The sequence below is a fragment of the Hakea prostrata genome, chromosome 10, assembly GCF_041222555.1.
Source record: "Hakea prostrata isolate BN-2017 chromosome 10, UWA_Hpros_2, whole genome shotgun sequence".
Classification (NCBI taxonomy): domain Eukaryota; kingdom Viridiplantae; phylum Streptophyta; class Magnoliopsida; order Proteales; family Proteaceae; genus Hakea; species Hakea prostrata.
The window spans coordinates 32953809-32966059 of NC_142609.1; the positions used below are offsets into that span (position 1 = coordinate 32953809).

At 38.1% G+C, this 12251-nt stretch overlaps 1 protein-coding gene across 1 annotated transcript; it reads left to right on the forward strand.

The window, feature by feature from the left end:
• Positions 1 to 764: 764 nt before the first annotated feature.
• LOC149002535 (exopolygalacturonase-like) lies at positions 765 to 3238 on the forward strand. The gene is made up of 6 exons (XM_089138734.1): positions 765 to 1208; positions 1295 to 1813; positions 1962 to 2161; positions 2697 to 2772; positions 2819 to 2870; positions 2937 to 3238. The coding sequence occupies exons 1-6, from the start codon at positions 765 to 767 to the stop codon at positions 3236 to 3238; spliced, it is 1593 nt and encodes a 530-aa protein (XP_088994860.1).
• The last annotated feature ends 9013 nt before the right edge of the window (positions 3239 to 12251 follow it).

A 12251-nucleotide genomic window follows, 5' to 3' on the forward strand; every position in this document is an offset into this window, starting at 1 on the left:
TGAAATAGGATCCTTACCTATTAGATAAGCCAGCCATGTTGGATTATCATCTATTACATAGACTATCCAAGCATTCCCAAAGTTTTTAGAAGTCCTTTGTCTTTTACTTCTACGAAGGTTGCTCAAACCCATCACTTGATAAGCGATCATCATTTCCTATTTGATCACTTGCAACCTCTGTAGCCACTTCCTTTCTTTGATTAGACTCACCACTAACTCCCTTTTTTTGTATTGAAGGCAACTTAATTGTAAGATGTTCTCAAAAATTTTTTGCATACCTAGATTCTATTATATCCCCTTCTTCACACATGCCATCTAAGGTTTTAATGACCATAAATCTATATGTTAAACTATGTCTTGCACACCTAATAAATATGCAATCGAAATTCTTTGGTCCTACTTTCCTTTTCTTTGGTTAAGGTATTGCCACCTTAGCCAAACAACCCCAAATTCTTAAATATTTAAGATTGGGTTTTCTATTAAACCATTTTTTATCGGGAATCATACTGGTACTTTTGTGAGGTATATATGTTAAACGACGATTTCTAAAAATAGTATGACACGAAATTATCCCTGTTAAGAGGATGTAGACATGAAACCAACTTAACAAGTTACTTCTTTGACCTTGTTTATCAAGGGATTCGGATGAACCCCAAACATGGAACTGCATGTTAACCACTCCCCACTATAAAAGAATACCTAGAGAATAATAGAAACCAAAAGAAAAGGGGAAAAACCCGAAGATAAAAATGGGAAAGATAATCATGAGGAAAGATTTGAAATTGAAACAATGGGCATTATGTGCATTGTTCTTACTAGCAGAGGAAGTGGCAGAAGCTGGTGTCTTTAACGTGATAAACTATGGTGCAATAGCCGATGGCAAGACGGATATCAGTAAAGCACTGATCTCAGCTTGGACAGCATCATGTAAATCAACTGAGCCAAGTAACACAGTACTCATACCCAAAGGGACATACCTCTTAGGTCCAGTGATGTTGGACAATTGCAAGAGTCCTTCAATTGGGTTAAAAATTGACGGAGTCGTACAAGCTCCACCTGATCCTGCTGTTTTCAATGGTGATTGGATTGCTTTTCTGTACGTTAAAAGCTTGACTATTCACGGTGGAGGAATAATTGATGGTCGAGGTCAACGGGCTTGGACAAACAACAGATGTGCCGAAAATCCTAATTGCAAGCCGTTCCCTGCTGTGAGTTTTTCTTACTTATGGAGTTGTACTAAATTCTATTATTTTACAAACAAAAAGATAAATTTCTACTATGTTAATGGCTGCAGAATATAAAACTCAACTATGTCGACAATGCTGTGATTCGAGACATAACCTCACGAAACAGCAAATATTTCCACATTGGTATTTTCCAAAGCTCTAACGTGCACATCGAACACGTCGCGCTATCGGCACCACCAAACAGTCTTAACACTGATGGCATCCACATATCAAACTCGGCGGGGATCAACATTACCAACGCGAGGATTTCAACCGGTGATGATTGCGTCTCCATTGGCCCCGGCGCTCAAAACATACATGTCACCAAGGTGATGTGTGGACCAGGACATGGCATCAGTGTGGGAAGCCTCGGCAAAACGAATGGTAGAGAGGAAGTACATGGTGTCTCTGTGAGGAACTGTACCTTCATCAACACTCAAAATGGGGTAAGGATCAAAACTTGGCCTTCTTCACCGGCTACCGGTGTTGCTTCTGGTATTGTCTTCGAGGATCTCATCATGGTGAATGTCTACAATCCAATAATATTGGATCAACAATACTGCCCGCATTACCACTGCAACAAACAGGTACGGAAATGTGAATTACGAAGCGTCTTTTCTTAAAATTTATTTGACTTTTATCATTCCAAAGTAGCAATGACACTTTTTATGATAGATTTGAAAAAGTTCTCGCAATTCTCCTTTTTAACTCATTTGATAATCTCTTCTTATGTAGACTCCTTCGCATATTAAGATCATCAACACCAAGTTTAACATGATAAGGGGAACAACACCATATCAACCTGCAGTGATTATCGCATGTAGCAGTGAACAACCATGTGAGAACTTGGAGATTGGAGACATAAACTTGCGATACACTGGAACCGGAGCAGCTGAGGCTGAGTGTTCAAACGTGAAACCTATTTTTTTTGGCCGGCAAATCCCACCTCTCCATTGTACTTAACCATCTTAGCGAAACAAATAGTGGGACTACTTAATTAGGTTGCAATGATATAAAATAAAAGTGTCAATGTATACATCCATGACACCATTGTGGTGCAGCACTGTTGTGCTTGAGGTTCACCTTCTTGCAGTAAACAATAACTTGGAAAGCAGATATGTTCTGTGTACATTGTCGAGGATACACCGACAGTGTAGATAGGGATATATTTGTAATTGTATTTCCTATAAATACCTTGTATCTCTTTACCTCAATATATATGAAATACAATCTCTTACATGGTATCAGTTTCGGTTTAGGGCTCACGCCCATTCGGTTCTGGAAGTTTCGGCTCTTCTCTTTGGTTACGGTTTAGAAAATCAGAATTCGGTTTCTAGTTCTTTCTTGTTCTTTCTCGTGTGTTCTTGCTTTCTCTTTTCTGTTCGCTCGATTTGAAGGATTGGAGGCGATCTCCTTCATAGTGATCTCAAGAATAGCTCAAGTGGTCTTTGGTTTTTCTTCATTATCTAGTTTTGACAGCAAGATCTCTGGATCTGGTTTGGTTTATGTGCTGAAGAAGCAGCAGCGACATCGATCTCACGCTGGTGTCTGCTATTCTTTGTCTATTCTTTTTCATTTTCTGGTTTTGGCAGCAAGTGGTTTCTGGATCTGGTTTATGCACGTTTGGTGGATCTGGATCTGCTGGTTTGTTTTGGCAGCACGTTTGGTTTTGGCAGCGGTTTCTGGTTTTCAAAATTTGGTTCTATTTAGGTGCTGCAGAGGAGGTTCTAATGGCTTCTCCGACAATGTCTCCGGCGCTGATTTCTCTGGTTTCAATCAATGTAGTTGCAGCTTTGCCAATCAAGTTTACCGCATCTAATTTCTTGTTGTGGAAAGCTCAGTTTGTTCCTCTGATGCATGGTTATAATTTGTTAGGATTTCTTGATGGTTCACATCCACAGCCTACTGATTCTGATGTTTCACTTGAGACAAGTTCTCGTTCTCCTTCTGTTGCTTGGGATAGACAAGGTCAACTGATACTCAGCTGGCTTGTTGCCTCTGTTTCTAAGTGAGTCTTGCCACATATTGTTTCTGCGAAGTCTTCCGCTGCAGCTTGGGACAAGTTGAATAGAGTGTTTGCTTTTGGTTCTAAAACTCGTATTCTTGAGCTCAAGAACAAATTATTTCGTGTTCAAAAGGGTTCGTCATCTGTAAGTGAATACCTTCTTGAAATTCTTGAAATTTCAGACACTTTGGCGGCTGCTAACTCTTCGATTAGTGATTAGGATTTGGTATTAACAGCATTACGAGGGCTTGATGGTGACTATAAGGATTTCTCAACTTCAGTTCTTGTTCGTGCTGACACCATTAGTTTTGATGTTTTACAAGGTCTATTATTGACTCAAGAAAGTCATGTCTTAACACTCAGTCTGTTACACTGGTGTCCAAATGTATTGTGTTAAATCTGAGAAGAAAATAAGTAGGATCGAGGCTGACCATAAAATTTCTATAGTTGATGCTCAAACTCAAACAGATGAAGGGATTCACGTGGAGGGTGATGTGGAAGAACAACCCATAATCACTGTTCCAACCACGTGCAAACGTCACAAGACATCTCCAGAATTCATGCAACTCCTACCGCTCGATCGCTTCAACCTCTTTTTTGATTCATTGATGATGGAATCTTTGGACCCTAATACCTTGTTCTGTGTTGCTTGGGGATCCATGGAGCACACTATCTCTTCAACCCACACCCTGTTATACCGATATAGCATATGGCTCCAACTCAATAGGCTCCTCAAGTTGTTTTCCAGAATGTAGTTGTGGAACCAGCGGTTGGCATCCCCCAGGTCTTCCCATATCATAAATACTCTGAGTTCTTTGATTTATGCATAGTACTCTTTATTTCAATACTTGCAATCTTGATGAGTTGGTTAAACAAAATTCATCCCAAGTCTAGAAATAGGTTTTTTGCGTGATTGAAGTTTCTATGCATTTCATTAGTGTTTTCTGAATATGTTTAATAGGTGTGGGGACCTATGTAACCTATTTACTTCCTTCCCTTTCCTGTTTTTAGTTATTCTTTTCTATAACTTTATCTGTATCTGAACTGTGTTTCTATCTTGGGGAAATTGGTGGTGGAAGAAAGTTTTCAGTTTCTGGAAGTTCTTAGTTGCACTTAATTCTTAAGTGCTACCAAGAAGTTTTTGGCTTGGAATGTGAGGGGTATCAGTGGTAATTTTATGCATAGATGCTTAGGGAAAATTTTAAAGAAACACAAGCCCGACCTAGTTTTCTTGTGTGAAACAAAATGTCGGGACCTTCAAATGTTAGTAATGGGAAGAGGAAACTTTTTAATTGGTTTTACTTGGTGGGACATGAGGCTAGCCGAGGTACTCGAGGGTTAAAGGGAGGGATGGTGGTGGTCTTAGCATCATTGGGTTTTCCAACTCAATTGATTCACTTAGATCCCTCAACCTTTATAATCTGCGAGATGAAGGATTGTGGCTGTGTTCATTTATGCCCCCCCCCCAGGAACTATTTTGATCGCAAAATGTTTTGGTCTCATATGACTTCCTTATTACAATCAATTAAAGAACCATTTGTCATTATGGGAGATTTCAATGAACTTCTGAAGGCTGAAGATAAATTTGGTGGGGCTTTAAGCCCTCTGGTGCTCTCTCTGCTTTGAGAGCAATTATTAATGAAGAATACCTCTTTGAGTTTGTGGCGCTTGGGTGCCCGTACACATGGATTAATAGACAAAATCCGCCTAATCTGGTTAGAGAAAAGTTAGACTGGGTCTTTTCTTCTCCAAACTGGGTTAGCTGTTTCCTGAACCCATGGGTTACAAAATTACCAACGACTGGATCAAACCACAACCCCTTGATACTTGAACCCCTTGTGACACCAATTCACAATCAGAAGCTCTTTCATTTTCAAAATGCATGGTTTTCTCACCCTAATTTCTCTTTTGATTTTCAGTCTGCATGAGTTGAAAATTGTTCTCTAATTGAAAAATTGGCCAATATGTCTTGCTTCTTGCGATACTGGAATAATTCGGTGTTTGGTAATGTGGACAATATGTTCCATAGAACCACACTTGAAATTGATGTGTTGGAGCATAGTGTCAATCCATATTGGAATCTCATACATCAAAGGAAACAAATGTTGGATTGGGCCTTGAAACTCGAAGAGATGTTTTGGTTCTAGAAGTCTTGAAGTATGTATATTTCTAATGGGGATTAAAACACTAGATTTTATCATCTTTCTAGTAAAATCAACCACCATCGGAGACAGATCTCTTCAATTGAAGCTAATGGAAGGCAGTTCTCTAATCCAAGAAAAATTGTAGGGGTTTTTGCCGAGTACATGAAAAAACTTTACCAACCCCTTGTTCTTTGGATCCTAAGTTTGTAAAATTCCTCTTCCCACCCATTGAGGTGAGCAGCGGATGTCTCTCAACAATCCTAGATCAATTAGAGGTAAAAAAAGCAGTCTTTTCCCCTGGACCTTTCTAAAGCCCTTGGGTTTTATGGGTATAACACCTTTTTCTTTAAAAAATTTTGGGATTTAATTAATGAGGATGTAGTTAAATTTGTGATTTCCTTCTTCTCAGAAGGTCGTTTACCTAATGGAGTCAACCACACCCTCTTGTGTTTTATCCTTAAGAAGGAAGAGGCGAAAATTGTTTCAGACTTTTGACCTATTAGCCTGTGCAATGTGTCTTATAAACTCATAGCAAAAGTTTTGGCCAAAAGATTGAAACCCTTTCTTCCCAGTATCATTTCACCAAATTAGGGTGCTTTTGAGGAAAACCAATAAATCACTGATAATGTCATACTAGCCCATGAAAATTTTCATTACATGCAAAAGTCCCACAACAGGACTGGGTTTATAGCTCTGAAATTGGACATGTCCAATGCCTATGATAGAGTGGATAGGGATATCATCATTGTCAAACTATTTTATTTTCTTGGATTTGATGATAAGTCGTGCATGCTCATCAATGCTTTAATCTCATCGCCAACTTTTTCAATTAAGCTTAATGGGTCTCCTTACTTGTGGTTTTCTTGATCCCGTGAGTTAAGACAAGGGTGTCCACTTAGCCCTTACCTCTTCCTATTAATTATGGAAGTTCTATCCCTTTTGCTTGATGAGTACAGGTCCCTTAATCTATTGAATGACATAAAAGTAGGACAAGGGGCATTAGAAATTACTCACCTCTTTTTTACAGATGATACTTTTCTTTTCTGCAAAGCAAAGACTGAGGAAGTACTGGCTTTGAAAGTAGTTTTAGAATTGTTCTTTGATATGACGGGGCATGAATCAACTTCGAGAAAAGTGGAGTGTACTATCAATCTTGAGAGTTTCATAAATCAAAGGGGAAATCAGTTATTTGGGAATGAAACTGCTGATGGGAAAAGGGAAAACATAACTTTTACAAATAGTCTTGGATCGGATGACCCAGAAGATGCATGCTGGAAAACAAATAATTTATCTTATGCTAGAATAGGGGTTATTAATGCAGGCAGCAATTGAATCTATGACACTCTATCAAATGCAATGTCTAAGGTTCCCGAAGACAATATGCACAAAAATAGATACGATATGTCAAAAATTCTGGAATGGACAACCAAGGAAGAATAGACAATTGAATCTCATCAGCGGGGGGAAATTTTGCCAACCTAAACAAAGGGGTGGAATGGGCTTCAAGAAGGTGGAAGATTACAGCTCACTTTATTATTGAAACAAGGAAATGGAGAATCATCACTCAACCTAAAGTGTTGTGGGTACGGGTTCTAAGAGCAAGATATTTTAAGAATTGCCTAATATTTGATCCAAAAGTGTGTACAAAAAAGAAATCCTAGATTTGGAACAGTATTTACAGTACCCTTCCTCAACTAAGGACAACAATGATCACAAATTGGGGAATGGAACTCTGATATCTTTCTGGTTTGATCCATGGATACCTCCACAAGGGGAAATGTTGACAAATCTACAAGATTTCTCTCTTTGGCATCGGCGGGCCACGGTAGCCGAAGTCTTCAATGATCTACGAATGCTTGATAGGGAGATCTCTTCAACCCCTTCTAACCCCGCCCCCATGATAAATTTTCCATTCACCCTGACGGACCCTCGTGGTCCTCTAAGCTTTTCCCAAATGGGGAATTCTTGGTTAAATTGGCTTTCCGCCCAATAGTTAATGCGTGCTCTTCACCTAATGCAGATTTCTTTATGACATGGTCGAAGTTTATGTGGAAATTACAAATTCATCTGAAATTTAAAGTTTTTTTTGACATGTCTTGAATGCTGGGTTACCCGTCAGAGCAAAACTCACTCAATGGACAAACATCCAACCCGAATGTGTATTGTGCAGGAAGGAAATGAAACACTTTGGCATAATTTTTTTTATCTCATGTGATTGGGCAAAAATAATTCATGTTGCTGGACCATTAGGTTTACCAACGGAAAATTGAAATGATACATCTCTTCTTAGCGTGTGTCAGAATTTCCATTCTCAAATGAATAAGTCAAAGGCTACTTGGCTCCTCTCAATTTTTATAATTACTTGTTACTTCATGAGGCAAGTATGAAATTCTCGGGTATTTACACAAAAGATACCCAATCTATTGATGGTACTTTCTCGAGTAAATCAATGCATTGTAGCATTGTAACTACAAGAAAACAAAAACAATGCTCTCAATACACAACCAATTTTAACACAAAATGATACTATGTTACCTAGTCGTTTTGAAGATTATATTTGCCTCTATATACCACATATTACTAATAATGTACTAATGTGTGCATGGATACTTAACAAACGGATAGGAGTTGTAGGATGGAGCATGGGGGTCTATATAGATGGACATACGAGGTTCATCAATTTTGGAAAAATAAAAAAAGAAGATGAATTGGAGGCGACACTTTTTGGCATACAAGAGGGATTGATGAAGCAAATGATCAAAGGCTAGAATTAAGAGAATTTTGGAGTAACCATTCAGGGTTACCCACTCTCTTACCAAAGCCAACAACAAGATTTTGGCCTCTTAATGTAATATCTAAGTTAATGCATGTTGCTAAGACAACACAAACAATCAAATATGATGCATTCCCATCCTCGATGCTCCAAAGTTGGTTTGTTAATTTAGCCACAACAGCATCTCATCATGTAGCATAAATTAGTTGGTTAGTGTTTTCAGTAAGGTAATGAATCTTTTTCTTTTACCCCCAAAAAAAAGGCACAACATTTTACTGTTTCACACTAACCAATACAGGGTTGCTGTTCAAATGAATCCTCTTAAATTTATTAAAGATAAGAGTCAAATTGCCGCCATAAAATTTTTATCATTTCACATAGGTCGGTTACATAATTTCGTATTGCAGATTATGAGTGAAAGGCCCAGACATGCAATATCTGAGTTGCTTCATTTGATTGGAGTTGCAGTGGGATTTGTAACTTTGCTTAGTGGATCAAGGAAGTTATCAGAGTTGTGGAGAAGGTGAAAATGCTTTCTGAAGTGTAGTTTCTAAAATTAATTAGGTTGTAGTTCTTCCAAATTTAGGAAAAGAAGCATGAGTAGAAAAACATATGGTGTGGGGTCTCAAAAAATGAGTATAGGAAGCGCAGGCCGGCAGGGCAAGAGCTGAGTGTGAGAGGGGGGGGGGGAGAGGGAAGAGAGCATTGCTCTGCTAGAGACTAGTTTTTCCATTTATCAGAGAAGACCGACTCTTGAAGCAACAAAAGGGAAAAGCAAGAGATTATCACCACTATTCATTAAATGTATGCATAGGAAGGCCAATATTTGTAAGTTACCTTGAGTGACTACTGAGCAGCATAATATGTTCTAATCTTTTGGGCATCCTTTGCTGCATTTGTTTCATAGAATTAGTTAAAGCTGTTTTGGTCATTGATGGTCATTTGCTCCCTTCAATTGTTGCAACTGAAATACTATGGAAGTTTCCCACTTCATTGCATTCCTTTAGTATGAAGATACTGCAAATTAACAAAGGGATATGAATGCAAAGATTCTCAGTTGAAGGGCTTTTCATCTCAACTCTATTTAATAGTAACACAAAGCTGTAATTTACAGATATATGGTAAGTTCCTTATATACAAACAGGGAAAGAATAAGTTCATCTTTGACAAGAGATCACAGGTTTGAATGTATCCTTCTTCCATTTCTTATCCTTGGTCAGCCTAGTACATGACCCATTTTCCCCATTGTGCTGTCCACACAGTTGGGTTTTTTGATCAAGCTCTTGATTGCTTGGTAGATCAGTTTCAGTGAACAATGATAGAATTGGAAATGAAAATGCAGATCCAATTGAAACAAATCAATGACTACTATTAAATGTCCCCATAAAGTTAACAAGATTCCTACTGAGGGCACTGTATATCATTCAATCCTAAAAAAATCATGTGAGAATACTAGTAGCCATTGAAGTTTAAAAATCTTGACTTTCTAGTTTTTATAACTTAATTTGATAACCAAAATTACAATATTGATGTACCTAGCCTTCTAACAAACTTATCCCTCTGAAAAATTGTGAATATCTGCTTCAGGGGTGTGGGGAGTTTGGGTCCTGGGATACTGTGGGCTCTTTTTTCTATTTTCTCACACTAGACCTCTGGTGGCTAGAGAGAAGCCAAGCACTCACTCTGGAGATTCATTAGCAATTGCTATAATGAAATAATAAAAACCTTCTCCATTCACAGTGTTCCACTACTGTGTAAAAGCAGTGGCTCCATCCCAACTGAGAAGGTGCTGAAGAAATGAAATACCAAGTATGACTATATACTTACAGTAGCCATTGTAGGGATAGAACCAGATTTTGTCTTTATCTCTATCCATTGTTGGAGTTTTGCTTCAAACCCAATATCCTTCGCTTGAAAACACAACCCTGGCTTTGCCTCTGTCACCAGGATTTAACCACTACCAATTTTGTGTAATGCTATAACAGCAAAGGGAATATAAGAAGACAAAATCACAGGTTGGCCTAAAATGTTTCAGAGCCTAAACTGTTTCAGCAAAGAAAGAAAAGAAACTTTCCAATTGTGATTACACTGAGAGCATATAAAACACCTTTGCATCCCTTCTAAGAAAGGAATATTTTGGAGTGCTGCTATTCAGAATGTTCAGATCAAAGTGCCTCTGAAGTTTGAATTTGAAGTTCAACAGCTTCAGGTTAGCTGCAGAACGACCATGGAACCCTTAATCCTCATTCTATAGTCTTATGGGATTAGGTCCACATCTCTGTTTCAAAATTCCAAACCCAGGCTCCAGTAGGAAATCCTTCTGAGTAAAACCATAAAATTAGAAAACCCAATTGATCGTATATCATTTGTAGTTAAGAAATGGCATCAAGTTAACAAAATAATCCAAATAAGATGGAAAACCAGAGGAATAAAGAGAATAGAGAAGATGATTGATTAAATTCCAATAAGAACAATGTAAAGTTAGCCTGCACACAGATACCATTGGAAAGCTGGAATTGACAAAGTCCTGGAGTGGGTCATTAGAAGTAGCACCACGTGATATTGGCACGGCTCAATCAAATAATAGAGCTCGAATCTTAGACGAGCTCCACTTTCTAATTGAACCGGACCAATATCCCGTTAAACCAAACCCTTTAACTTCCTCTCAATCTTCTTGGTTTCCATGTCTCAGTTTGTTTCTCCAACCCCCCTAAAAAAATATATGATAAGATAGAAAAAGAGCCATAGTTAGCCTTAACAAGCATTGTGAATATATGAAAAAAGAAAGAAGGAAAGGAAAGCAAAAAATGGGATCGTGAAACAAGGAAGAGTAACACTGCAGGAAATAAAGGAACTAATGAGGTGGTGAAGAAACAAGAACAGATGAGGTGAGGAAGAAAACATGAACAGATGAGGCGAGGGTTTGAGTAGGGAGAGATTTTATTTTTGAACGAAGTGCATTGAATTCCACAACGACCCAACAAGAAAGGAGGTTGTGAGTATTAATTAAATTAGTACCAGAAAGGCATCCTAAGAAGAAAATATTTAAGGAAAAGCTCACTGGTACACTCTGATTCCTCAGATTTTTATTTTTGTATTAATGGGAGATTTTAATGAGATGGGCTTGGAAGGGATGTTTGGAACTACGATCTGTCAATATGGTTTCCTCACTAGGAGTAGGAGCCCTTAATTTTATGGTTCCTGTATGTCGAAGAGGTAGCAAACAACCACTTGGTCCGATTCATCAGTGGTTATGGTTCCAAGGTGTCAGCATCAAATTCAATCAATAACTTCATAAGATTGTGGGACCTTGCTTCAGTCTTGCACATTAAATGCACGTGACTGTTGAGCGATAAATTTCGGAGCGTTGGATCGAAATCTCAAATCTTGACCATAGAGAATTAATGGTCGACAATGAAATCTTGAGCGAAATTTCAGATCGGACGGTACAAAATCTTGTGAAACACATCTTGCACATTTAATGCGTAGGACTAGCTTTTTCAAGACCGTGAGTCCATTTTGTCCATACCATTATCGTACCATCTATTAAACAATATAGTTATATTATACTGCAATGCACAATAGAGATGCACTATAGAGATTTTAATCTTACTATATCTTGTTTAGTCAAAATGATATGATAAGATACAAGACATGTTTTCAATTTCGATAATGACACAATATGAATTGACACTCTTAATTGACTTGACTGCCGTAGTAAACCTGTAAGTTCTCAAATTGGATCCAGGTAGATATACCTAAGAGGGAGGAGAATCTTTTTAATGAGAAATTAGGGAGAAGATGTATGTACTAATTAAGGAATTGAACGCTTTTTATTAAGGATATATCTGGAAAACAATCAACATCCTAGCCGCTACATCATCTCAAGCATATGCGGCTAGGATTGCTTCCAAGAGTTCCACTGTTGTTAGAAGTTCCATAGCTGATCAAACTTCCAAGAGTCCTACTGCTGTTAGAAGTTCCACAGCTCATCAAACAATAGTTATTACATACAAGAAGAACTCTACATGTGGTACTCACAAAGACACTAGGCAACGCAAAGGAGATACTGATTGGTACAAACTCCTAATCAATATTTTATG